Source organism: Capra hircus, chromosome 21 (genome assembly GCF_001704415.2).
Source record: "Capra hircus breed San Clemente chromosome 21, ASM170441v1, whole genome shotgun sequence".
Lineage (NCBI taxonomy): Eukaryota > Metazoa > Chordata > Mammalia > Artiodactyla > Bovidae > Capra > Capra hircus.
In genome coordinates, this window is record NC_030828.1 from 15,117,868 (window position 1) to 15,142,533 (window position 24,666).

Below are 24,666 nucleotides of genomic sequence, written 5' to 3' on the forward strand. Positions count from 1 at the left end.
AAAATCTTCAGCTTATGGTTTGATATTTCAACCGTAAAGTATGTAGAATGCAGGTTTCTGATGGTATCCTTATTAAAAATCATTAGCAAGAATATGGGCAAATTAGCTATTAGCAATAGCTATTTGTTAAAGTTGTTATATTTTAACAATATTTGTTAACGTTGAGTTTTCTTGATTCATCCAGACCAACTCCAAATCGGAAAGAAAGCTATTACCACAAAATAAATTTTAAAGAAGGAGAGTTTTGCCACTTCCAAATACTTTTGAGGTTGAAAGAATTAGCTTTGTGATTCTTTGGAAGAAACACTTTTGTAAATAAGGGTCATTTATATGCTATGTGGCAGCTTGGAAGGGAGGGGAGTTTGGGGAAGAATGGATACACATATATGTATATCTGAGTCGTTTGCTGTTCACCTGAAACTATCACAACATTGCTAATCAGCTGCACCCCAATAACAAACAAAAAGGTTTTTTTAAAGTAGTCCTTTGTGAGATAGTTCAAAGTCAAATTTTCCTGAAAGGCTATTTTTGTTGGCCTTTTGCATGTATCCTATTGAATTCACACACTCTGATTCAGATTTAGAGAAATCTGTATTGCTGAGATTATATATCGTAGGTGTAATATTCATTGGAAGGACTGATACTGCAGCTCCAATACTTTGTCTACCTGATGCAAAGAGCCAAGTCACTGGAAAAGACCCAGATGCTGGGAATGACTGAAGGCAGGAGGAGAAGAGGGTGACAGAGAATGAGATGGTTGGATGGTATCACCAACTCAACGGACATGAATTTGAGCAGACTCCAGGAGAAAGTGAAGGACAGGGAAGCCTGATGTGCTGCAGTCCCTGGAGTCGCAGAGTCAGACATGACCGAGTGTAGGTGACAGGTGGACAAGATAGCTGGTTTCGAATAGCCTGCTTTCCTGAGGGACAGTCATGGAATTAAACAGACCTCCCTATCTAGCCAAATGACCAAATGTGGTGTGGGGGGTATCTCCTGAAAGAACTGTAATTCCCAGAGGAGTACATATTTATGGTCCCTGAAATTCAAAGTCATTTGTAGCCAGCGGGGCCAGAAGTGAATGGATAGCCAAGCATGTCCTTTCAGGGGACATGGTGAAGAGTCCTCACTGCCCAGCTCATGGCTCGAACCTCCTGGAGTGTGTTACTACCGTCCTGCTGAGCACATCCCCTGTTCATCCTGTAATTAACAACGATATAGCACCATTTACTTCTCCATTAACTTTTGTGGATAGCTCTAGAATTTGTTTCAGGTCATCATCAATCTTTTCAGAAACTTCACTGCTGTCACAAAAGCTATGCATATAAATCTCCCCACCATGCTTCTGCAAATTAAATAAAATGTGTTTTAAGCTTGCCTCAAATGCAAAGGCTTCATGTGATTTATTTCCACACAGTTCTTAGGGCTGTGCCGAAGCATGACTCAGCTACCCGCAAAAGCCCAGACTTTGAACATGGGGACAATCACTTAGAGGTGGGGGCCTTGTGGGGCATGGGATACACGTAACCACTCTGCAAACATGTGTTGGATGAGGTCTAAGTGGAGGAATTCCTCATATCAGTCTTTCTCTTTTCGAAAGAAATCTCTTCGCCTTTTTCTAGAGATATTTCCGTGCCAAGTTCAGGTTGACTGTCGCTGATCAAGTTCATATGTAGCCATAGCTTCATGGACACCCATCAGTTACTAATGCACTATCCAGTTGATTGTCCCTGAACCTGAGGACTATGGTCATCGTCTTTTCATGGCTTCTAGTTTTGTGAGTTTCTTTCTGATTTAGGCAAGTTTTAAACGATCGGTACAACAGAACTTCTCCAACAAATCAAACTGGCAGATTGTTGATGCTGCTCAAAATACGATCCAAGGACTGAGGCCATCCACACCACCTGGGAGTCTGTTAAAAATGCAGATTCTCAGATCCCACCCCAGATGGGGTGGGGCCCAGCAGTGTGAGTTTTAGCCGCCGCCCCTGCCCCTAGGTGATTCTGACACATGCTAAGTCTTAAGAAGCATCGTCCACCTCTCCTTTCTCTTTTTCTCCCTTAGTGCCAAGATCTTCAATTTGGAGGACAGGTGGCAATGTTCCCAGGTAAAGGTGGCATTTCCCAGCCTCCCCTGCAACAAAGGGAAGTCCATGACATACTTGCGGAAGCAAGCAGAAGGGGCATCCATGACAGCAGGTCCAAGAAAGGCTGCCTCAGCTGGGAAGTGCGGCCCCTTCGCCCGTTGCCCTTCCTTCTGCTTCCCACTGAATTGTGGATGTGAGGGCCGGTGCCATCTCAGTCAGTGAGGCAGCCTTGATGATGGAAACAGCACTGAAAACCAGCAGCTGAAAGGCAGAAGTCTGCCCCCAGTAATCAGATTACAAAGCGGCCACGCCGGCCATGGCGTTCAGTTCTGCGTCCCCAGAATTGAGTGTGGAGACTGGCACCCAGTAGAGGCTCAGTAAGGATTTGCCGAATAAACAAAATGAGTCACTGAATGCATGCTTGCTCAGTCACTCAGTTACGTCCAACTCTTTGCAATCCCATGGACTGTAGCCCAACAGGCTCCTCTTTTCATGGAATTTTCCAGGCAAGAATACTGGCTCAGGTTGCCATTTCCTTCTCCAGGCGATCTTACCGATTTTACCGACCCAGGGCTGGAGCCTGCGTGTCCATGAATACACATGAAACCCTTTCATGTTTATACTGGTCCTTCCACTTATTCTAGGTAAAGGAATCAAGTGGACTTTCAGAGAATGGTCCCAGGGAAGTGTTGGTCATATTTTCCCATTCCTCGAAGACTATGGGCGACTCTGTAGTAATATATCAGTGAGTCCAGAACTAGACCAACTTGCAACCTACTTGTAACCCACTCCAAGCACTACATGTCACCTTGGTCACATCATTCAACCTCTCAAGGTCCCCGTATGCAACATAAGAAGGAAATGGTTGTCAGCATCCTGTCAGCACATCCAATCAATCAAAGATTCCAGAAGAGACTTCAGAGTCTAGAAATAATCTTTAGTCTCAGTTCTTTAAGGCTTGTTTACAATGACTTTTATTATTATTTTTAATGAACTAATACAAGGTGCCAGGAAACCCTGGGAAAGAGCTTATTTATTACATGACCTCAGGGTCGTGTGCTATAAACGTCACAAGTAGGCACACCCCTTTCACTATTTATTTCCAGTAAAACAAAAGATCGAGAAATCAGCATCGAGAGATGACACAATACAGCTGAGATCTTTAAAAGCAACTCCTCCCAAACTGGGCATCATAAAAGTACATCATGAACTGCGAACAGATTTGCTCAACGAGGGACAGCCTCATCCTTCTGCTTCTCCACGAATGCCATAGGGAGTTTCTCAGGGTAGAATGTGAAATGAAAAAGACGCGCCTGGCCAGGAATGCTGTGCGTTATCCCCCAGTGACCTGCCAAAGGGACTATTTTTAAAGACACATTTATCTCAGCAGGAGTGACAGCATTTAAGAAGTGGCCAGGTCCCAGTGCCAGACAGTTCTGCATGGGAAAAGTCTGCAGAGCATGGCTGTACCTTTACAAAGGCCTGGGTGATGGATGGGATGGGAATTGCCCTTGGTTGGCTAGATGGTTGGTGTATGGAGCCATAAGGATAATGCAGAAGTGAGAACTTGGGAATCAAATGGAGTTTACCCCAAATCGTCGCAGCCATCCCAACGCTCAGAAATGAATCAGGCTTTAGATTTACAAGATCCGTCCGAACTAGAAATGCAGGCTTTTGCTGCCTTATAAATTTCTCAAGCAGTAACTGTTCATCGAATTGTACTCTCCCACTGGAAAATCGTGTTAGAAGGGATGTAGTAATCCCAGTTTATACCGTTCTCTTTTATGAACCTAGCCAGTGTATTCTGTATCACAAGCAAGTATATTACAGCTATGTTACATTGATCCTCTCATTATTGATGTAGCACTGATGTTAGGTAACTCCTGTAACAAACTGAGAGAAACACTAATACACAATGATACATTTACACATTTGGGGGAGTCAGGATATCAAACCCAAGTTGATGCGTCTTCCTTCCCTGCACAGAAAAAAGAAATGGTGATTCAATTATCAGTGGACAAGAGAAGCAAAGAAAACCTCTTCATCATTAAAACTGATCTCAGATCCAGGATAGAGAGTTGCCAGGATTTACTCTTTCTCCTCTCCACCTTCTACTCGAGAGAATAACCAAAGGACGGCTGGAAGTTATCACGGGGCCTAAGTGTTTCTCCAAAACAGAAAATACACTCGGTGCAGCCATCTTTATTCTTCTTTAAATTTTTGAGGTTTCTGGTAGCAAAAGCCTGGCACTTTATTGAAAGCATCACAAATCAAGGGCTAATTCTTGCAGACTGAGGTCCATCTGGCCTCAGGGTTCACCTCCAGGGACCCAGGGCGTCTAGCTCACAGTCCCTTCCATGCGAGACAGTTCTGAAGGGTGAAACAGTCTTTCTTTTTCAATGGATTCAAGACTCCAATCTATCACTGACTTTTACCAAAGCAGTTTGTCCTGAGTTCCTCACCCCCCCCACCCCACCCCCATTCACATTTCATACTAGATCTCAGGAAAGTGTTCCTTGTGAGGACTGAACAAAAACATATATGAAAACCCCTGTGCTCCCCAACTCCCATGCCAATGTCTGCTCCAAAAAGAAGCCGAACCGAGACACAGAGTAGATTTTCACGGATCTGACCTTTACAATAAACACCGATCGTGCTTCACTGCCAAGTTTACACTTCGAAGGCCTGTGGCTGCATTTCCCCACCCCGCCCTCCATCCCCCATGCCCGCATCTCATTCTTGCCCAAAGGAGATGGCAGGAGCCGCGGAACACTCTCCGTGTTGCTTCTGGGTGAGCAGGCACATCAACTGCTAGGATGGACGACGGTGAGCTTGCGTTTCACCAGCAGTCTGTGTAAGAGAGGAAATAATTCCTCCCCCACAAGAAGAAAAGAGCCAGACGAAATGAACAGTGCGACGTGAGCTCGTGAAGTGCATCCTCCCACTAGCAAGTTAAATGGCTATAAGAAATTGTGCTCGCGCTTCACTCCATCAGCCCCAATTTCCTGGGACCTCAAACACCAACTCCTCTCCAAATATGGCTAAATGCTGGCAAATATTTGCAGACACCATTTCTGCAAATGAAACCCAAAGACAATTATGTACAAAGTTAGTTTAAAGAATGCCTATCCCCTTAAGTGTTTTTGACTAGATCAAAATAGGAATAAATATTATTCTTCAATTTACCCCCTAATCATCATGGAAAACTTAGGACTCTTGGAGTGGGTAACATAGATTTCTACAGATATTGCTCAAATATTTGGTTTCCTATATCAGAGTATCTTCAATGCTATTGTGCCAATTTTCAAATGGAAACTATGAGAAGTGACACTTTAACTCCAAAAATATATGTATCATATGTACTTCAGTATTCAGACAATGACTCAACTTCCCCACCAAGTCCATTCGTTAAGTCCTTGGGCTCCGAGGAACTTTACGGAGGAACATGAGTGTTTCTCAAGTTCATTTTGAAATGCAAGAAAGTCCTTGTACCTCACCTGCAGAAATACACACCCCTTGCTTAGTCTGTGCTCCCACTGGGGGTGTTCTCCCCTCGGCTGGGCACACTAGAAGCCAAGCATGGAGTTCTGGGATTCTACGGGAGGACAGCTCAGGAAACCCCCGAGTTACAAACATACAGACAGCGGAAACAGGTGCTAAGCTAGGGGTCCCAAGTTCAACTTTTCCTCCTGCGCTATCCAGGGGTCCGCCGGACAGTGACAGACAGGAAGTGAGGGCACCGTGGAGGTTCCCAGACAGGGTTCTTCCAACATTTCCTTTCCCTGGCAGGTGGTTCACATCAGGACCTGTTCTCGAGTCTCCGGCAGTCGAAGAGCAATCAGGCCACCCCCAACGAGGGAAGTGGCCGCCAGAAGGATGGGGACCACTTTGGTGATCCCAACGAAAGAAGCGAAGATGGTGTTTCCCAGGATGGCGCCAAATTTGCATAATCCGTTGAGGATGCCAAAGGCTGTTGCCCTATAAAAGAAGGAGAAAGTAAACCATTCTGGAGGATGCAGACTAGACCTCCTTAGATGTGTGGGACTGGGTTCTTCCTTTCCCTTGTTAAAGAAGTAGAGTGCAGCCTGGATGGGAGGGAAGTCGGGGAGAATGGATGCATGTATAAGTATGGCTGGGTCCCTTCGCTGTTCACCTGAAACTACAACATTGTTTTCTAATCAACACATTCTTTTCTACCTCAACACAAAATAAAAAGGTTTTTCAATAAAAAATAAAAACCCTGTCGGAGTGAATCCCTCAAGCAAAAAAAAAAAAAAAGAAGAAGAAGTATAGTGAAGATGCGGGAGGGAATTTTTTTCCCTAAATATCAAAGTAACACATTCTTAGTCTAATTTGGAAATACAGAATAACATAAAGATGCAAGAATTTGTAACTTCACCACTGAAAGGAATCACCATTATTAACATTTTGGAGTATTTCCTTCCAACTTGAGTTGTTCACAGGCTTCCGAGGTGGCACTAGTGGTAAAGAACCCACCTGTCAATACAGGAGACATAAGAGAGGCAGGTTTGGTCTCTGGATCAGGAAGATCCCCTGGAGAAGGGCATAGAAACCCACTCCAGCGTCCTTGCCTGGAGAATCCCATGGACAGAGGAGCCTGGCAGGCCGCTTCCGTGGGGTCACAAAGAGTCAAACACTGAAGCAACTTAGCATGCACACAAGTACCTGAGTACTGTGACATATTGCAAGAATGGAAAAGGATGGAGCAGAAAGTGTACGTGTTCCCCATTAATAGCTCCTCTACCTTCTTGTGGCAAAAACGGTTCTGCCTAAATAGCAGATCTCCAGATATGAGACTATATTTCCCAGATTCCTGTGCTTCCGAGCCTAGCCATGTGAGTAAGTTTAAGCCAATGGGATATAAGTACAGGCAGCAGTTCCTGAGAAACTTCCTTAAGAGATGTCAAGAGTGGTCTTTTCCAACTACACAGCACAGGGAACTCTGGTCGATGTCACGTGGCAGTCTCGATGGGAGGGGCATTTGGGGGAGAATGGATACACGTAAATGAATAGCTGAATCCCTTTGCTATTCACTTGAAACTATCACAGCATTGCTAATTGGCTACGTGCCGTGTGCTTAGCTGCTCAGTCGTGTCTGACTCTTTGTGACCCCGTGGACTGTAGCTGGCCAGCCTCCCCTGTCCATGGGATTCTCCAGGCAAGAATACTGGAGTAGGTTGCCATGCCCTCCTCCAGGGATCCTCCAGGGGATCTTCCCAACCCAGGGATCAAACCCAGGTCTCCCACCTTGCAGGCAGGCTCTTTACTGACTGAGCTATCAGGGAAGCCCAAGAGTACTGGAGTGGGTATTACTGCTGCTACTGCTAAGTTGCTTCAGTCATGTCCGACTCTGTGCAACCCCATAGACAGCAGCCCACTAGGCTCCCCTGTTCCTGGGATTCTTCAGGCAAGAACACTGGAGTGGGTTGCCATTTCCTTCTCCAATGCATGAAAGTGAAAAGTGAAAGTGAAGTCGCTCAGTCATGTCCGACCCTCAGCAACCCCATGGACTGCAGCCTTCCAGGCTCCTCCATCCATGGGATTTTCCAGGCAAGAGTACTGGAGTGGGGAGTGGGTATACTCCAATATAAAATTTAAAAGTTTTGTTTTGCTTTGTTTTTAGAGTCCTTTTTCCTTCCATCCTGCTTCTGGGAATATAGATGGTCTCGCTGCAGACCATGACTGAGGTCATGAAAGAGGAAGAAACAAGATAAAAAGAGCCTGCAGTTCCTGTCTTCCTACATCTGCAGTTATTAATATCTGGAGTCTCTCACTCATGGCAGAACCTAATCCTAACTGGTATTAACCACGCTTTCCAGTGATAACTACTGTCAACCATCAATTGTCTTCTGACTTCACTTATGTACAGAGACAATATTCTAAGCACTATTGGAACTTTCCAGGTAAGAATACTGGATTGGGTTGCCATTTCCTTCTCCAGGGGATCTTCCCAACCCAGGGATCGAACCCTTGACTCATGCGTCTCCTGAATTGGTTGTCCTTCAGTCGTGTCTGATTCTTTGAGACCTCATGAACTGCAGTACCCTAGGCTTTCCTGTCCTTCACCACCTCATGGAGCTCGCTCAAATTCATGTCCATTGAGTTGGTGATGCCATCCAACTATCTCATCCTCTGTTGTCCCCATCTCCTCCTGCCTTCAATCTTCCCCAGCATCAGAGTCTTTTCCAGTGAGTTGGCTCTCTACATCAGGTGGCCAAAGTCCTGGAGCTTCTGTTTCAGCATCAGTCCTTCCAATGAATATTCAGGGTTAATTTCCTTTAGGATCAATTGGTTATATCTCCTTGCAGTCCAAGGGACTCTCAAGAGTCTTCTCCAGCACCACAGTTCAAAAGCATCAACTGATGCTTCGGCACTCAGCCTTCATTATGGTCCAGTTTTCACATCCATACATGACTACTGGAAAAACTACAGCTTTGACTATACAGACCTTTGTCAGCAAAGCAACGTCTCTGATTTTCAATACGCTACTAGGTTTGTCATAACTTTCTTTCCAAGTCACTGAGCCACCTTAGAAGCCCGTGTTCTGAGCACTGGTCCTCCCCAAATTAAGTAAACTGTATCTATTTCATACCACAAGTTTATAAAGAATATATATATTTTTTTACTTTAAATTCTTTTAACATTTTTTCCATTTTTGCCAACCCCAACCCGTCTTTTTGTTTTCAGAATTTTGGGGGGTATTTTCATATGTGAATTTCTCCAGATAAATTTTACAGTCATTTTTTTTTTTAGTTTCCCAGGGTGGGAAAAAAAATCTCATAGAGCTGTAAATGAATGCTTCAAATGCTAAAAAATACTTAACATTTTTGTAAGATTAAATCTTCTTAGATACATATTGACATCTATTTAAGTCTTATTTTATATCTCTCAGTAAAGTTTTATGATTTCTTCACACAAGCTTTTCAGTTTTCTCATCAAATGGATTCTGAAATATTTTATGACTTCTTCCATTATTAAATGAATTTCACTTTATTTTTAATATTTTGTCTTCTTTAAGATCTATAAATTCTTATGTCAGTTTTATTATTGACCATTTTACCAAATTATTTTATTGTTCCTATTACTCTCTTTGTTTAATTCCCTTAGGTTCCCTGGATTTAAAATCACATATCACTGAAATGATGATAACTTTCCATCTCTTATTTTTTGTAATAGAAGTTCTTTCATTAACAGAAGAGGTTTCAAATATAATATCCTGTGCTTTTCCATAGCTACCTGTAATCCACTACCTCTGTCATCAATTGTCTTGGGAATATCATTATTTTCTGCAGAATTGCATTTACTTGCCTTCCATACCACTTCACACTCATTTCTGGCCCAAGAGCCACTCACATGCAGTCCTGAAAAATCCCCCCTCCACATACTATGAATCCATTTAAAATACTGAGAAAGTAATATGGAACAATCTCCAAAATATATGCCTGTGAGAATAAAGCATGGCATAGAATGGTATAACATAGCATGTTCTCATCTTGGTTTTAAAAGGGGGGGGATGGTAACATATACACAAAGATGGTAACAAAACACACAAACACATACACACATGCATTCCTATTTATGCAGAGAATATTTCTAATGAATACACGAGAAACTGGTAGTAACTGCTGCTTCTGAGAGGGGAACTAGCAGCCTGTAGCAGAAGAAAGATTGAACTTCTCATTGTAAATCCTTTTTTCTTGCACTGTCTGACTTTACACTGTCTGTGTAACTTATCTATTAAATAAAGAAAAAATCCACAAAAGAAAAAAATTCCCCCTCCATGAGAAGAAATTACCTGCTAAGCAATGGGCCTTGACTCTATGCCTTTAAGCTAGACCTCTTCCTAAAGAGTGTGCACGAAAGCAGATAAACGTTGGCCATTCCTGCCACATTCTCTGCAAATGTGCTAACCATCGTGCCTCATGCCACCTTTATTTCTGCTCCACCCTTTGCCCAGCTCTTCCCCTTTCTCCTTCACTTCCCGCTGGCATGTCTGTTCTCACCTCCCCTTGGATGGCACATACATAGGGTTAGCCCTGGCTCCTCTCTCCTGGACAAGGTTTGCCCTGGTCCTTTACATCTTGCCATCCAACCTACTCTATCAAGCCTTAGCCTTCCCAGCTCCAGGCCTATGCCAGCCTCTGGGCAAGAGAAACTCAACAACCCAAGAGACATTTGGTCCATCGAACTCCAAGAAGACCAAGATGGCCCTGGTGGAGGATCTCGTGGCAGGCGGACTCTTGGCCAAAGGAGCCCAAGCAAGTCCCATAGGAAGCACAGAGAGGAGCTGACCTCTGGTTGGTGGGGTACAGCTCCACTGTGATCACATCCAGTGCGTTCCAGGCAGCAATGCTGGTCCCGCAGAACAGGCACTGCCAGCCGATCATCGCGGACTCGCTGTTGCCGAAAAACAGGAAGAAGCAGCAGACGGCCGAGATGAGCATGGAACCACCTGCCCAGGGAGATCAGAGGAGAAAGAAACATGAAACCCATGTCAGACAACACCTGCAAAAGCAGGTTCATCTCCACACACAGGGAGCACAGCTTGGACCCCCACGTGGCACCCCAGCCGTGGAATTAGAGCCTGCATGGGTCATGTCACCAGAATGAGCCACCAGGAAGGATTTCAAAATTCTCCCTCCCTAGTACTGTCCAATGGTCATGCATGTATGGATGTGAGAGTTGGACTATAAAGAAGGCTGAGCGCTGAAGAATTGATGCTTTTAAACTATGGTGTTGGAGAAGACTCTTGAGAGTCCCTTGGACTGCGAGGAGATCCAACCAGTCCATCCTAAAGGAGATCAGTCCTGGGTGTTCATTGGAAGGATTGATGTTGAAGCTGAAACTCCAATACTTTGGCCACCTCATGCAAAGAGCTGACTCATTTGAAAAGACCCTGATGCTGGGAGGGATTGGGGGCAGGAGGAGAAGGGGATGACAGAGGATGAGATGGTTGGATGGCATCACCGACTCTATGGACATGGGTTTGGGTGGACTCCGGGAGTTGGTGATAGACAGGGAGGCCTGGCGTGCTGCAGTTCATGGGGTCGCAAAGAGTCTGATAGGACTGAGCAACTGAACTGAACTGAGTACTGTCCAGCCCAGAGTAACTGAAGACAAGGCAGAGAGGGTGGATATTAGTTGAGAAACTATTATATGCCAGACTTCCTAAGGTGCTGAAATTCATCAGTGTCAGGAGACTCCATTCTTGGGACTTCCCTGATGGCTCAGTGGTAACAAATCCACCTGCCAATCCAGGAGGCACAGATTCAATCCCTGACCCCAGGAAGCTCCCACAGGCCACAGGGCTACTGAGCACCTGCTCCAGAGCCCCCGGGAGCCACAAATACTGAAGCCTGTCACCCTAGAGCCAGAGCTCCGCAACAAGAGGGGAGCTCCCCCTCGCCACACCTAGAGGCAAGCCAGCGTGGCAACGAAGACCCAGTGCAGCCAAAAATGAATAAATAAATGAAATTTTTTAAAAAAATTTTTAAACCCAGCTGAGCCAGCAGTATAAGTGAAAGTTGCTCAGTCTTGTCCGACCCTTTGCAACCCCATGAACTGTCCATGGAATTCTCCAGGCCAGAATACTGGAGTGGGTAGCCTTTGCCTTCTCCAAGGGGTTTTTCCAACCCAGCCACCAGGGAAGCCCTTTAATTTTTAATTGAAGGATAATTACTTTACAATATAGTGACAGTTTCTGCCATACATCAACATGAATCAGCCACAGGCATACGTACGTCCTCTCCCTCTTAAACCTCCCCCGACTTCCCTCCCCATCCCATGCCTCCAGGCTGTCACAGAGCATAGGCAATCATCTTTTTTTTTTTAAGACTCCATTTTTATGGAGCTCGAGTTCAACTGGACACTGGCTACAGAAGAACACCTGATCAAGAGCCCCGCTGGGCATTCTTATGTATGCCACCTGCATCCCAGATATCTAAGCTACCCTCCTCAGCCCTGCCCTTTGCCCCAGGAAGATAACCCCTGTGGACAGCATGCCTGCAGCTGGCTCCCTTATCAGTTGCAAGGAGAAAGGGCTCAGGGTATTTCATGCCAGTTCCCAGCCTGCTTTATAAGCCCTTTTTGGGGCAGATGTTACATCCCTCCAGGACTATAGTTTCTCCGGGATGCCTCCTCCTTGGTTCTAGCTCCCCCTGGATTCAGTTACTGCTGTTTCCTCCCTCTGTCCCTGGAAATAGAGCCTGCTGCCCACTGTCACTAGTATCTGGGTGTCTCATCAACCTCATCTATCCCCACAACCCTGCCCACACGTTTAGATGCTGCTCCAGCATACAGTCTTCACCAGAACTATCTTGGGTGAATTCCTTTTCCCACCAGGACTCTGGGTGATACAGTTAATGACAAGAGATTCCCTTCAAAGAAGGCTATGTCATATCCTACCCAAATTCAATATATCCAGCCCGGAAGAGCTGGGGAAGTCTTGAGTGGGTGCAGGGCGGGGATCAAGAGTATTCTGGAAATGTGGTGGGAATAGTTGGCAGAAAGGAATGTAAGAAGCAGGTCCCAACCAACCAGCTGTGAAACAGAGAAGAGTCCCCACCAGGGATCAGGAGCCTGGAGAAGGGAGATCTTTAGGTTGCCAAGGAACCAGAAGGCTGGTCTGGCCTCCCCTGCAAGTGCATCCCTGGGTGGGGCTTGGGGAGGAGGCCTCTGCCTGGAGCCTCACCGTCAGACCTGGAGCCGCTGAGACTCATGCCAAACCCTGCTGACGAGCTGGGGGATGGTAACTGTCCAGCTGCATTCTGCTGATTCTGGGGAGGGATAGGCTATGACTGGGTAGCATGCTAACCTCTTTCCAACAGTGAGGAGAGAACTAGAGGGGGAGGAGACTGCTATCTACTGGACCACGAGTGCCCTGAGAACTGTATCGTCAACACGCATGCATCGCTCAAGGAGGCCAGCCATGGGCGTTGGTGTACAATGTTTATTGAACACCAAATATTATCATCAAAGAAATCAAGTGATAGGGAACCATTGCTGTTGTTCAGTTGCTAAGCCATATCTGACTCTTTGAGACCCCCCCCCCCAACCCCTACTCGCTGGATTGTAGACTGTCAGGCTGTTCTGTCCTCCACTATCTCCTGGAGCTTGCTCAAACTCATGTCCATTGAGTCAGTGATGCCATCCAACCATCTCATCCTCTGTCCCCCTCTTCTCCTCCTGCCCTCAATCTTTCCCAGCATCAGGGTCTTTTCCAGTGGGCTGGCTCTTCACATCAGGTGGCCAAAGTACTGAAGTTTCAGCTTCAGCAACAGGCCTTCCAATGAATATTCAGGGTTAACTTCCTTTAGGATTGACTGTGTTGAGTCTTTCCGCTATAGATCCCTCTGGTCCCCAGTTCTTCCACTCTCATCTTTAGTCCTTATTCCCTTGTTTTGGAGAGGCCTGAGGTCAACCCCAGCTGCCCCTGTGTGACCTTGAGTGAGACACTTAACCTCCCTGAGCTGTCTCACTTTCCCCATCACAGGGTTACGGTGAAGGTTAAATATATTAATATTTATAAAATGCCTGAAACAAAATCTGACCTCTAATAAGCACTTCCTAAGTGTTAGTTGAATGAAATTTCTAGTTTATGTCTGTCTCTCCCCACAGATCACTTGTTCCTTAAGCACAAGGACGCTGTCTGTCTCAATTAGCATCGTATTCCCGTTGCTGACCATACAGCCTGGTGGAGAACTGTTCTGGACAAATTAATGTTTATTAAATTGAATAAATGAGGAATAATGGGCTCATCAGGAAAAATCTCTTCTCTACTGTTAACAAGGCACAATTCTGGCCCAAAGAGGGCACAGTGGCAGAGTAAGCAGGATAAATGATGCTCCAGCAAACTCGACTGGGGGGTTGTCCCAGGGTCTTGGGAAAGGCAATTTCAAAACAGGTCACTCCACATCACATCGAGACATTAACTGAGTACCTGGTAGGTACTGGGGCCCGAGAATATAGTAGTTGATACTCTGTGTGCCAGACCTTTTTCTAAACATACAAAAAGAACACTGTATGAGCTTTTAACAGTCTTGCTCAGAAATGAAATAGACATTAGCAAAAGATGAAAATATAAAGACAAAGGTCCATATAGTCAAAGCTATGGTTTTTCCCATAGTCATGTACGGATGTGAGAGTTGGACCATAAGGAAGGCTGAGCACCAAAGAACTGATGCTTCTGAACTGTGGTGCTGGAGAAGACTCTTGAGAGTCCCGTGGACAGCAAGGGGATCAAACCAGCCAATCCTAAAGGAAATCAACCCTGAATATTCATTGGAAGGCCTGATGCTGAAGCTGAAGATGCAATACTTTGGTCACCTGATGCAGAGAACTGACTCATTAGAAAAGACTCTGATGCTGGGAAAGCTTGAAGGCAGGAGGAGAAGGGGACGACAGAGGATGAGACGGTTGGATGGCATCACCGACTCAATGGATAAGAGTTTGAGCAAATTCCAGGAGATGGTAAAGGACAGAGAAGCCTGGAATGCTGCAATCCATGGGATCACAAAGAGCTGAACATGACTGAGTGACTGAACAACATAGAAAGAACGATGAATGGTAAATATTAGCTGCAGATATCCAGTCTGGGGAGTACGACTAGTTAGCATTGGAGAACTTTATTTTCAGCTGGGACACATTCATGATGATAAGAAGAGACTCCGTGGAGAAGGAAAGGACACGTGCTCTCTCCCTGCCCCGCCTGCTCCCTGTGCTCAGCCCTCCCTGAGCCCTTGGCTGAGGGGGGTGGTCCATTCTAGTTCACAGGGGCAACCCCCCCACTCCCGACCCTTCATCCACACTTATCTCCCAAGAACTCTTTCAGCTACTCCAGGACGTGACACAGAATTCACTATTCAACCCTAGGACTTAAAAGACCTGTGATAGAAATTCACTTCCTGGGGACTTCCCTGGTGGTGCAGTGGCTAAGAATCCACCTGCCAACACAGGGGACATGGGATCGGTCCTTGGTGCAGGAAGACCCCACATGCCTCAGGGCAACTAAACTTTTCCAACACAACTACGGAGTCTTCGGGCCCTAGAGACCATGCTCTGCCACAAGAGAAGCCACTGCAATGAGAAGGCCATGCACACAGCTAGAGAGTAGCCCCTGCGTGCCAGAACTAGAGAGAGCCCGCACGCAGCAACAAAGACCCAGCACCGCGGAAGATAAAATAAAGACACAAATTTTAAAATTAAGAAAAATATTACTTACCTGAAGCTATCATATACAGAATGGATAAACGAGGTCCTACTGTATAGGACAGGGGACTACATTCGACACCTTACGACAGAGCTTCCTGGGTGGCTCAGTGGTAAACAACCTGCCTACCAGTGCAGGAGACTGAGAGTCACTCCTTGGTCCAGAAAGATCCCCCAAACCATGGAGCACCTAAGCCCATGTGCCACAGCCACTGAGCCTGTGCTCTAGACCCTGGAGGTGCAACTACCGACTGAGAGTCACTCCTTGGTCCAGAAAGATCCCCCAAACCATGGAGCACCTAAGCCCATGTGCCACAACCACTGAGCCTGTGCTCTAGACCCCGGAGGTGCAACTACCGAGGCCATGTGCCACAACTCCTGAAGCCCAGGCATCCTAGGGCCCGCGCTCTGCGGCAAGAGAAGCCACTGCAACGAGAAGGCTGTGCATCGCAACTAGAGAGCAGACCCCAGGCCCTGTCATTTAGCGTGCAGCAACAAAGACCCAGTGCCGCCAAAAATAAATAAATAAATCATTGAAAAAGAGAAAGAAAAACAAATTCACCTTCTTGTACGAAGATTGCTCTTTTCTTCTCCGAAATTGTGGGGGGTTTTTCCCATAAAAATAGACCTGTCAGAGCCACTCCAAGTGATTTAGTTCAAATGCCAAGTAAAAATGTATGGCTTCAGTCACCTGTTTTTCTTCTCTATGTTGTTATTATACAGACCAACCGAGACTGCTTGAAACATGCTATTTGTCTAGCTCCTTACATACTAGTATTTCCAAAGTTTAAAAAAAGGGCCAGTGGCAGAAGTGTCACACACTTACTCTCACTGGAGCAAACAGAGGTATTATTTTAACCATCGTGGGAGAGAATCTCAGAGCAGTCGAGGAAGTCGTGCGGACTCACAAAGCCAGTGCCTGCCGAGACGGCCACCTGACTCCCAGCCACCAGTCTCTGACACCACGCCGCCCTGAAAAACTTGGTGCCTCCAGCTCAGCCAGGAAAGAGGTCATCTTTGCTGGTTCTCTCAGTCCCACAGCGTGACTAAGTCATGACTCAGTGGCAGACACCGAGCTGGGCACAGACTTCACAGAAGTTGATAAGCCACCATCTTCCCGCATCAGGTTTCCGATCTAACCAGAACACTGTCGCTGAAGAGGACACAGCTCAATCTGCTATGCCTGAGACAGGACCATCCTCTCGACGAGATTAAAAAGCAGAAACCACAGGCACGTCTCGGGCTCACCATTCTAAATATTCATGCAACTACTTATTGACAATGAGGCTCTACAATTTGTTTTGTGTCCTTTGAGCCTTGCTGCTAGGATCTCGGAATTAATCTTTCCCGACAACTACATCCCCGGGGCTGAACTCATGGCACGTGTATCAGCCTACTGTCTGCTCCCCCTCCCCTGGCCTTGACCCATATTCTTTCTTTAATAATTTTATTAACTTATTTTTGGCTGTGCTGAGTCTCCAGTGCTGTGCGGCCTTTTCTCTGGCTGCGACAGCGGGGGGCTACTCTCCGTTGCGGTGTGAGGGCTTTGCACTGCGGAGGCTTCTCTTGCTTCAGAGCCCAGGCTCCAGGCGCACAGGCTTCAGCAGTTGTAGCTCCCAGGCTCTAGACCACAGGCGCGACAGTTGTGGTGCACGGACTTAGTTGCCTCAGGGCATGTGGGATCTTCCTGGACCAAGGATCAAACCCGTGTCTCCTGCATCGGCAGGCGGCTGCTTGACCGCTGAGCCACAGGGAAGCCCCTTGACCATATTCTTCTGTGTACATTTTCCCTGTGCTGTGCTCAGTGGCTCAGTCGTGTCCAGCTCTTTCAAGACCCCATGGACTGTAGCCTGCCAGGCTCCTCTGTTCACGGGATTCTCCAGGCAAGAATACTGGAGGGGGCTGCCATCTCCTCCCCCCACTCCCGACCCAAGGATTGAACTCATATCGTTTGCATATCTTGCACTGGCAGGTGGGCTCTTTACCACTAGTGCCACCTGGGGAGCCCCACGCTTACCCTGGCTCTGGGTGTATGCATATTTCGTTTCTTGCTTACCATGCCTGGCTTGTGTTTTGGTAACAAACTGCTGCAAATCTGGCAGAATGAAGCAAGGCAGACGTGAGAACCTGCAATGCACCGAGCACTGGGAGATGCTTTGGGTGCATTGTGTTAAATTCTCCCAAACCCCTGCCAGCTCATCATAAGTCTACTTATCTGTAAAATGAGGCCCAGAGAGGAAAAGGAACGTGTCCAAAGTCAAATAGCCTTTAGGTGATAGGATTCCAACATGAGCCTGTCCAACTCCAAAGCCCAGAATGTTATTACTATTACATAATAAAAAGTAACAAGATTCATCTAAGATCATCAAATGAAATTGATGCTCATTTAAAAGCATTTTAGTGTATTTTTCCACCAAGAGGAATACAAAGTGGGTACAGCGGATGTCTATAACATCCTACTGAAGTGCTAATAGAATACGTAACTGTGACAGAATTGCTGAATCAGGAAATGAAGGCTTGTGCCTGACCTGGACTAGGGATCTCAGAGATCTCCAAGGTGCCCTGGGATTTTGCAGACTTGGTTCTATACCAGCAGAATCCATCTTACCTACATGGTTTCCTGTGCGAGTTTTCTTGAAAAAGACAAAGGAAAATCCCACTGCTTTTCCTCCACCTTAAGCCTCCGCCCTGGCGCACTAGAACACAGGCGTGACATCCCTGACAACTCACCGATCATCTTGAGTCTTCCAACTCTGTCCATGAGCAGGGCAGAAATGATGTTCCCAGGCAAGACAGACAGACTGCCAAGGAAGCTGACAAGGTAAATCAGGAAGTCGTTGTCTTGCTCTAAGTCCATATGGCAGCCCTCCTTCTGTTCCAGAAAGGTGACGTTGATAAAATGACAGTTGATGAACTTATGTTGATAGAGGTCTGCGGAGAGAAGGAAACACGTGGTTCATGTGAAACAGGGGTCGGGGAGGGGGAGAGTGCTGGGGAGATGTGGGGCAGAGGCAGGGACTGGAGTTATTCCCCTTCCTCGGGCAGGCAGCACCACCCCCAGCACTCAGACAAAGTCAAGGTAACACGTGGTGGTGACAAACGTAGACAGCATATTTAAAAGCACAGACGTCACTTTGTGGACGAAGGTCTGTATAGTCAAAGCTATGGTTTTTCCAGTAGTCCTGTTCAGATATGAGAGTTGGACCATAAAGAAAGCTGAGCACCAAAAAACAGATGCTTCCAAATTATGGTGTTGGAGAAGACTCTTGAGGGTCCCTTGGACTTCAAGGAGATCAAACCTGTTGATTCTAAAGGAAATCAATCCTGAATATTCATTGGAAGGACTGATGCTGAAGCTGAAACTCCAATACTTTGGCCACCTGATGTGGAGAGCCTACTCACTGGAAAAGATCCTGATGCTGGGAAAGACTGAGGGCAGGAGGAGAAGGGAGCAACAGAGGAGGAGATGGTTGGATGGCATCACCAACTCAATGGATGTGAATTTGAGCAAACTGTGGTAGTGAAATACAGGGAAGCCTGGCATGCTGCAGTCTATGGGACTGCAGAGTCAGACATGACTTAGCAACTGAACAACAATAACAACAGGGGCCAAGGTACAAATGTAGCTGCTGCCGCTGCTGCTAAGCCACTTCAGTCGTGTCCGACTGCGCGACCCCATAGACGGCAGCCCACCAGGCACCCCTGTCCCTGGGATTCTCCAGGCAAGAACACTGGAGTGGGCTGCCATCTCCTTCTCCAATGCATGAAAGTGAAAGTGAAGTCGCTTAGTTGTGTCCAACTCTTAGCTACCCCATGGACTGCAGCCCTCCAGGCTCCTCCATCCATGGGATTTTCCAGGCAAGAGTACTGGAGTGGGGTGCCATTGCCTTCTCCCACAGATGTAGCAAGAAATCTTTAAAAATATAACAACTTGTGTAAGTTTCTATAAGCAAAAGGAAATGGAATGAACATTCATTGAGGGACATGTGTAAGTAGAACATCTTTCAAGCCAGTTAACAGCCCTGTTTGTATCAACAATATGACACTGAGGCCCACCCTGCCTGGGGTACTCCTTCAAGGATTCCCAGCTTATAAGAGGCATTGACCAGAGAATTGGGTCCAGATTGAGCTGGTCACAAAAACCTGAGCATGCTTCTAAATAAACACCATTGGCTCAGTGGTTGTGGGGGTTAGGCAGGAAATAGATGACTTGGTAGAGTAAAAATACTCTGCATGATGTTACAATGATGCATATTATCCATGCATCAAAGCCCATTGAACGGAGAACACCAAGAACAAAGGCCTTTCCCTCCCCTATTGCTCTGGAAGTCTGTTCCTATCTCTAACTAAACTTTGAGACCTAGAAGCTTGGGCAGAAATGTGTGAGGAAAGAAGAACGTGAAGAGTGTGGAATTTTAAATTTTGATTTACTCTTTTGTGGGAGGTGCTTCATAAATGGGAGAAGGCAATGGCACCCCACTCCAGTACTCTTGCCTGGAAAATCCCACAGACGGAGGAGCCTGGTAGGCTGCAATCCATGGGGCTGCTAAGAGTCAGACACGACTGAGCGACTTCACTTTCATGCATTGGAGAAAGAAATGGAAACCCACTCCGGTGTTCTTGCCTGGAGAATCCTAGGGACCGGGGGAACCTGGTGGGCTGCCGTCTATGGGGTCGCACAGAGTCGGCCACGACTGAAGCGACTTAGCAGCAGCAGCAGCTTCATAAACGAATGCACTAATATGTATGTGGAATCTAGAAAAATGCTACAGATGAACCTATTCACAGGGCAGGAACAGAGACACAGATGCAGAGAACAGGCGTGTGGACCGAGGGTGGGGGAAGGGGACAAACTGGGCCGTGGCACTGACACACACACGCCACCAGGCGTGCAACAGGGGCTGTGGGAAGCGCTGGACGGCATGGGAGGCTCAGCTCAGGGCTCTGGGCTGGCCTAGAGGGCGGGGTGGTGGGAGGGAGGCTCGGGAGAGAAGGGGCATTTGAACACACAGAGCTGACTCACGCTGCTGTGCAGCAGAAACCAGCACAGCACTGTAAAGCAGTTATGCTCCAATTAAAAACTTTTAAAATTAAAAAACAAAAGCCTTACTATGCAAAAAAAGAATAAACCTCAGCGTGAACTATGGACTTTGGGTGATGATGTTCATTTATTATAACAAAGGTACCACCCTGGTGGGGGATGTTGATCATGGTGCAGGCTATGGTGTATGAGGAGGCAGCATATGGAAATTCCTGTATCTTTCTTCTAATTTTGTGATAAACCCAAAACTTCTCTTAAAAAAGATGAAGTCTTAAAAAATTAATAAAATAAGCATTTGCTTTGGAACCAGTTTCATGTTCTCTGGTACCTTCTAACATCAGCTGTTCTAGAAGAAAGATCACTATATAGGCTCTCCACAAACCTGGGTTTGGGAACTGGCTCAGTGGCTGGCCCTCTTTAACCTCCCTGAGCTTCTGCCTATAAAGTCAGAGGAAACACCTAATGATAGCCACTGCTTCCCAGCTCTGATATTTCATGACTACAAGTGTTTGCAAAATCCCAATCTCCCCACGTGGCACAGTGTAAAGAATCCACCTGCCAATACAGGAGATTCAGGAGACCTGGGTTCAGCCCCTGAGTCATGAAGATCCCCTGGAGGAGGGCATGGATTCCTGTCTGGGAAATCCCATGGACAGAGGAGCCTGGAGGACTACAGTTCACGGGGTCACAAACAGTCGGACCCAACTGAGCTCTCACTCACCTACCACGTTAGGCAGTGCATATCTACGGCATATTAAGTTTAAAAAAGCAGTGTCACAACAATGTGAGCTATGTAATCAATTTACTTTTAAACAAACAAATATGTTACCTATGTGAATAAACATGAAAAGTTTGCAAGGACACTGTTATGTAGCAGCTCCCTCTGGAAAAAGAAGAAAAGATTTCAGAAGTCAAGCGCCAGATGGAAACAAGGTTTTAGTTCAGCTCTGTGTCCTTCCTAATGTTTGAACTTTTGCAATGATCATATATAAGTTTCATAACTTTTTCAAATGTTAGGAAGAGTAGTAAGGACAGACCCTACTAAATGAATTGCTATGTTGCCCATGTCTGTATATACATGGATAAGTGTGAACGTACAGACTTGACTGCACCTGTGTACATATAATGTGTGCCGGTATACAGCGAATATATGTTCGTGAATTCTGTGCAGTGTGTACGAACATCTATGTCATACTGTGTTATGTGAGAACATATAAATATATATAGTGCCTGTGTGCATGCTAAGTTGCTTCAGTGTTATCCAACTCTTTGCGGCCCTATGGACTACAGCCCTCTAGGCTCCTCTGTCCAAAGGGATTCTCCAGGGAAAAATCCTGGAGTGGGTTGCCACGCCCTCCTCCAGGGGATCTTCCTGACCCAGGGATTGAACCTGTGGCTCTTATGCCTCCTGCATTGGCAGGAGGGTTTTTTACCACTAGTGTCACCTGGGAGGCCCATATATATATATATATATATATATATAGTTCATACATACAAAGTATACAGACACATAAAGTTACTTGGGCTGCTGCTGCTAAGTTGCTTTAGCCGTATCCGACTCTGTGTGACCCCATAGACGGCAGCCCGCCAGGCTCCCCCGTCCCTGGGATCCTACAGGCAAGAACACTGGAGTGGGTTGCCATTTCCTTCTCAATGCATGAAAGCGAAAAGTGAAAGTGAAGTGTTATTAAATTATATGAGTACATATATTCAAAGAATTTTATATATATATAATATAAAATTTTAATGAAATAGCAGATTTGATCTTTGAAATTCCTAAAATATTTTACATAAATAATATGTACTTGCTGACATTGGAAAAAAGAGAAAGAGAGCAAGCAAAGAGGCATCACTGAAACTTGAAAGAAGAAAATAAAAGATATGCCAAAGACGAAATGTACAAAACTCACCAATATTTTTTTAAGTTCAGGCTAAAAATAAATTAGAAAGATAAGTTCCATAATGGACTATTTAAAGACCAAGGGATATTTAGAGACCAGATATTGAATTGTTTGAGATTGGCGTCATGAAGGGGAAAAAGATGTTCTCGCATGAAGCCAAGTTTCCCTCACTTGTTATCTGTGGGGGAATTGTTATCTGCGGCCTTAATGTAAGTTGCTTAAGCTTCTGTTTCCCTAGTTGTAAGATGTGGATGTTGGTACATTTCTTACTTGAGACAGTATCGGTGAAGCCCCTGGTAAAGCTCAGTTAGTTTCCTTGAAACCCAGCTTCACTTGGTATTAATTCATAAAGAGAGCAGTAAAAATAATGAGTGAGAGAGAGGTGGAATTTTGTGATTTTTTTTTTAATCATGGAAGTCTGAAATGGTGTAATTTTAAAATATTCTTATCTTATTTCATGCATGAAGCTTGAAAAGATGCAGTCTTTCCTTTTCATGTATTATCATGAGAATTTTATAAGTTTCAAATTATGCTAGGTCTTCGAGAATATACTCCAGGCATAATACATCACCCTCTTGGAATGCTATTTTTTTTTAATCTGGGTCATAATTTGTTCCTACAGAGACCCTGAGCATATAGCATCAGTCTTGTTGAGAGATCAGAACACTTGCCCAGTGCTTTTATTTCTATTTTACATGTGATCAAACTGAGATTCAAACAGATTAAATGATTTGGCATGGCAACTTCTTTGTGCCCTGCATGGGGCAAGAACCCAAGACTCAGCACACACACCAGTGAACACTTTACTACTCCTAAAGCTTATGGCTGAGCAGTCGGACAATTTCTAGACACCAAGCTCACCCTGTTCATGCTCTTACCTGTGTTATAAAAGATGGTCGATTCAATGGTGCAGTTTTTGAAATAGGTATCAGTCGATGTAACATCCTCAAAATAGCACTCATCAAATAACGTGTCCTCAAAGAGTACATGTTTAAAGTACATCTTTGTGAACCTATGGGGAAAAAAAATAGCTCCCAAATGATTCATCCAGGAAAAAAAAAAGGAGACTTGAGACTAACACAGAAAACACAGAAAGGCAGAAGAAGAAGAATCGCAAACTAAAAGGTTCTAGCACATTATTTTCAACCCAAACTAGTTCCCCTTTTCTTCACTGTGTATTTATAAACAGAGAGGAGCCTCAGGACTGTGGGAGCTGACATTTAGTCCAGGTACGCACACGGTTCTAGGCATCAATCCATGATTCCCAAAAGCAGATTCATGGGCTTTTTGCATCAGAATCATGGAAAGAGAAATAGCGTGATGTGAAAATATTCATAATATCTCAGTTTAGGAGCTTTAAAAACAGGAATATCCCTTAGCTGGTCTTGAAAGGTTTAAAGGCAATAGACGTATGAGGGCCTCAGAATTTTTGTTTTTAAAATTGAACCAACAAAAATGTGGGGGAATATAAGCAATGTTATCCACACTGTTGAACATAATTGGTGCAGGCTCTTTGGAGAGCAGCTTTGCAAAATTGAAATGTACTATCCCTTTGACCTAGGAATACCACCTCTACAAATTTGTACACATACTTGCTCATGCATTCAAAGAGATGCATTCACTGACCCTCACTGCAACATTGCTGATAACAGCAATGGCTTACTAGAAAGATAGATGGATAGATAGATAGACGATAGATAATAGATAGGGCACAGGTAAATGATAGGAGAGACAGATAATAGATGACAGATAGGGTAGACAGATGATAGAGATAATGGATAGATAGATAGACAGGTACCACACATAGCCATCCACCTAATTGTTATAACGGCTACAGGTGCTCAGGTGCTCAGCTGCGTCCAGCTCTTTGCGACCCCGTGGGCCGCGACCCATGGGGTGGCTCAGTGGTAAAGAAGCCACGTGCCGGTGCAGGAGATGCAGGAGACCCAGGTGCAACCCCTAGCTCAGGAAGAGCCCCTGGAGAAGGAAATGGGATCCCACTCCAGTACTCTTGCCTGAGAAACCCCATGGACAGAGGAGCCTGGTGGGTTACAGTCCCTGAGGTCGGACAGAGTCAGGCACGACCGAGCAGCTGAGGACCCGTAGCCATTGTAATAGTCAGGCAGATCTGTGTGTCTTAATCTGGAACCACGTTTAAGATGTATTGTTAACTGAAAAAAAATAAAGAAGTGCAGCATGATATTCACAGCATGTGAGTTTCTTTCGTGTGAGAAAGGATACGGCACATACAGCTGCAAGTGCATCGCACACACCTGGAGAGAGTGCCACAGACATGGGCGGGTGTGTGTGGCCCTGGGGAGGTGCACCAGGGGCTGAAAGGGAATGTGTTCATCACTCAGCTGTATCCAACTCTTTGTGACCCCTCGGACTGTAGCCCTCCGGGCTCAGAA

The 24,666-nt window shown here is 45.7% G+C and overlaps 1 protein-coding gene across 2 annotated transcripts in view; it reads right to left on the reverse strand.

The window, feature by feature from the left end:
- The window catches only part of SV2B (synaptic vesicle glycoprotein 2B), a 247,574-nt gene continuing 225,948 nt past the window's right edge, over window positions 3,041-24,666 (reverse strand). Inside the window, exons 10-13 of one of the 2 annotated variants that reach the window (XM_018066594.1) lie at window positions 23,134-23,267; window positions 18,044-18,244; window positions 10,400-10,559; window positions 3,041-6,064 (exon numbers count right to left, since the gene is read on the reverse strand). In XM_018066594.1, coding sequence (XP_017922083.1) covers window positions 5,881-6,064; window positions 10,400-10,559; window positions 18,044-18,244; window positions 23,134-23,267 — 679 coding nt within the window. In that variant the 3' untranslated portion in view covers window positions 3,041-5,880. The remainder of the gene's footprint in view (window positions 6,065-10,399; window positions 10,560-18,043; window positions 18,245-23,133; window positions 23,268-24,666) is intronic. The other variant, XM_005694936.3, reaches the window with a different exon arrangement.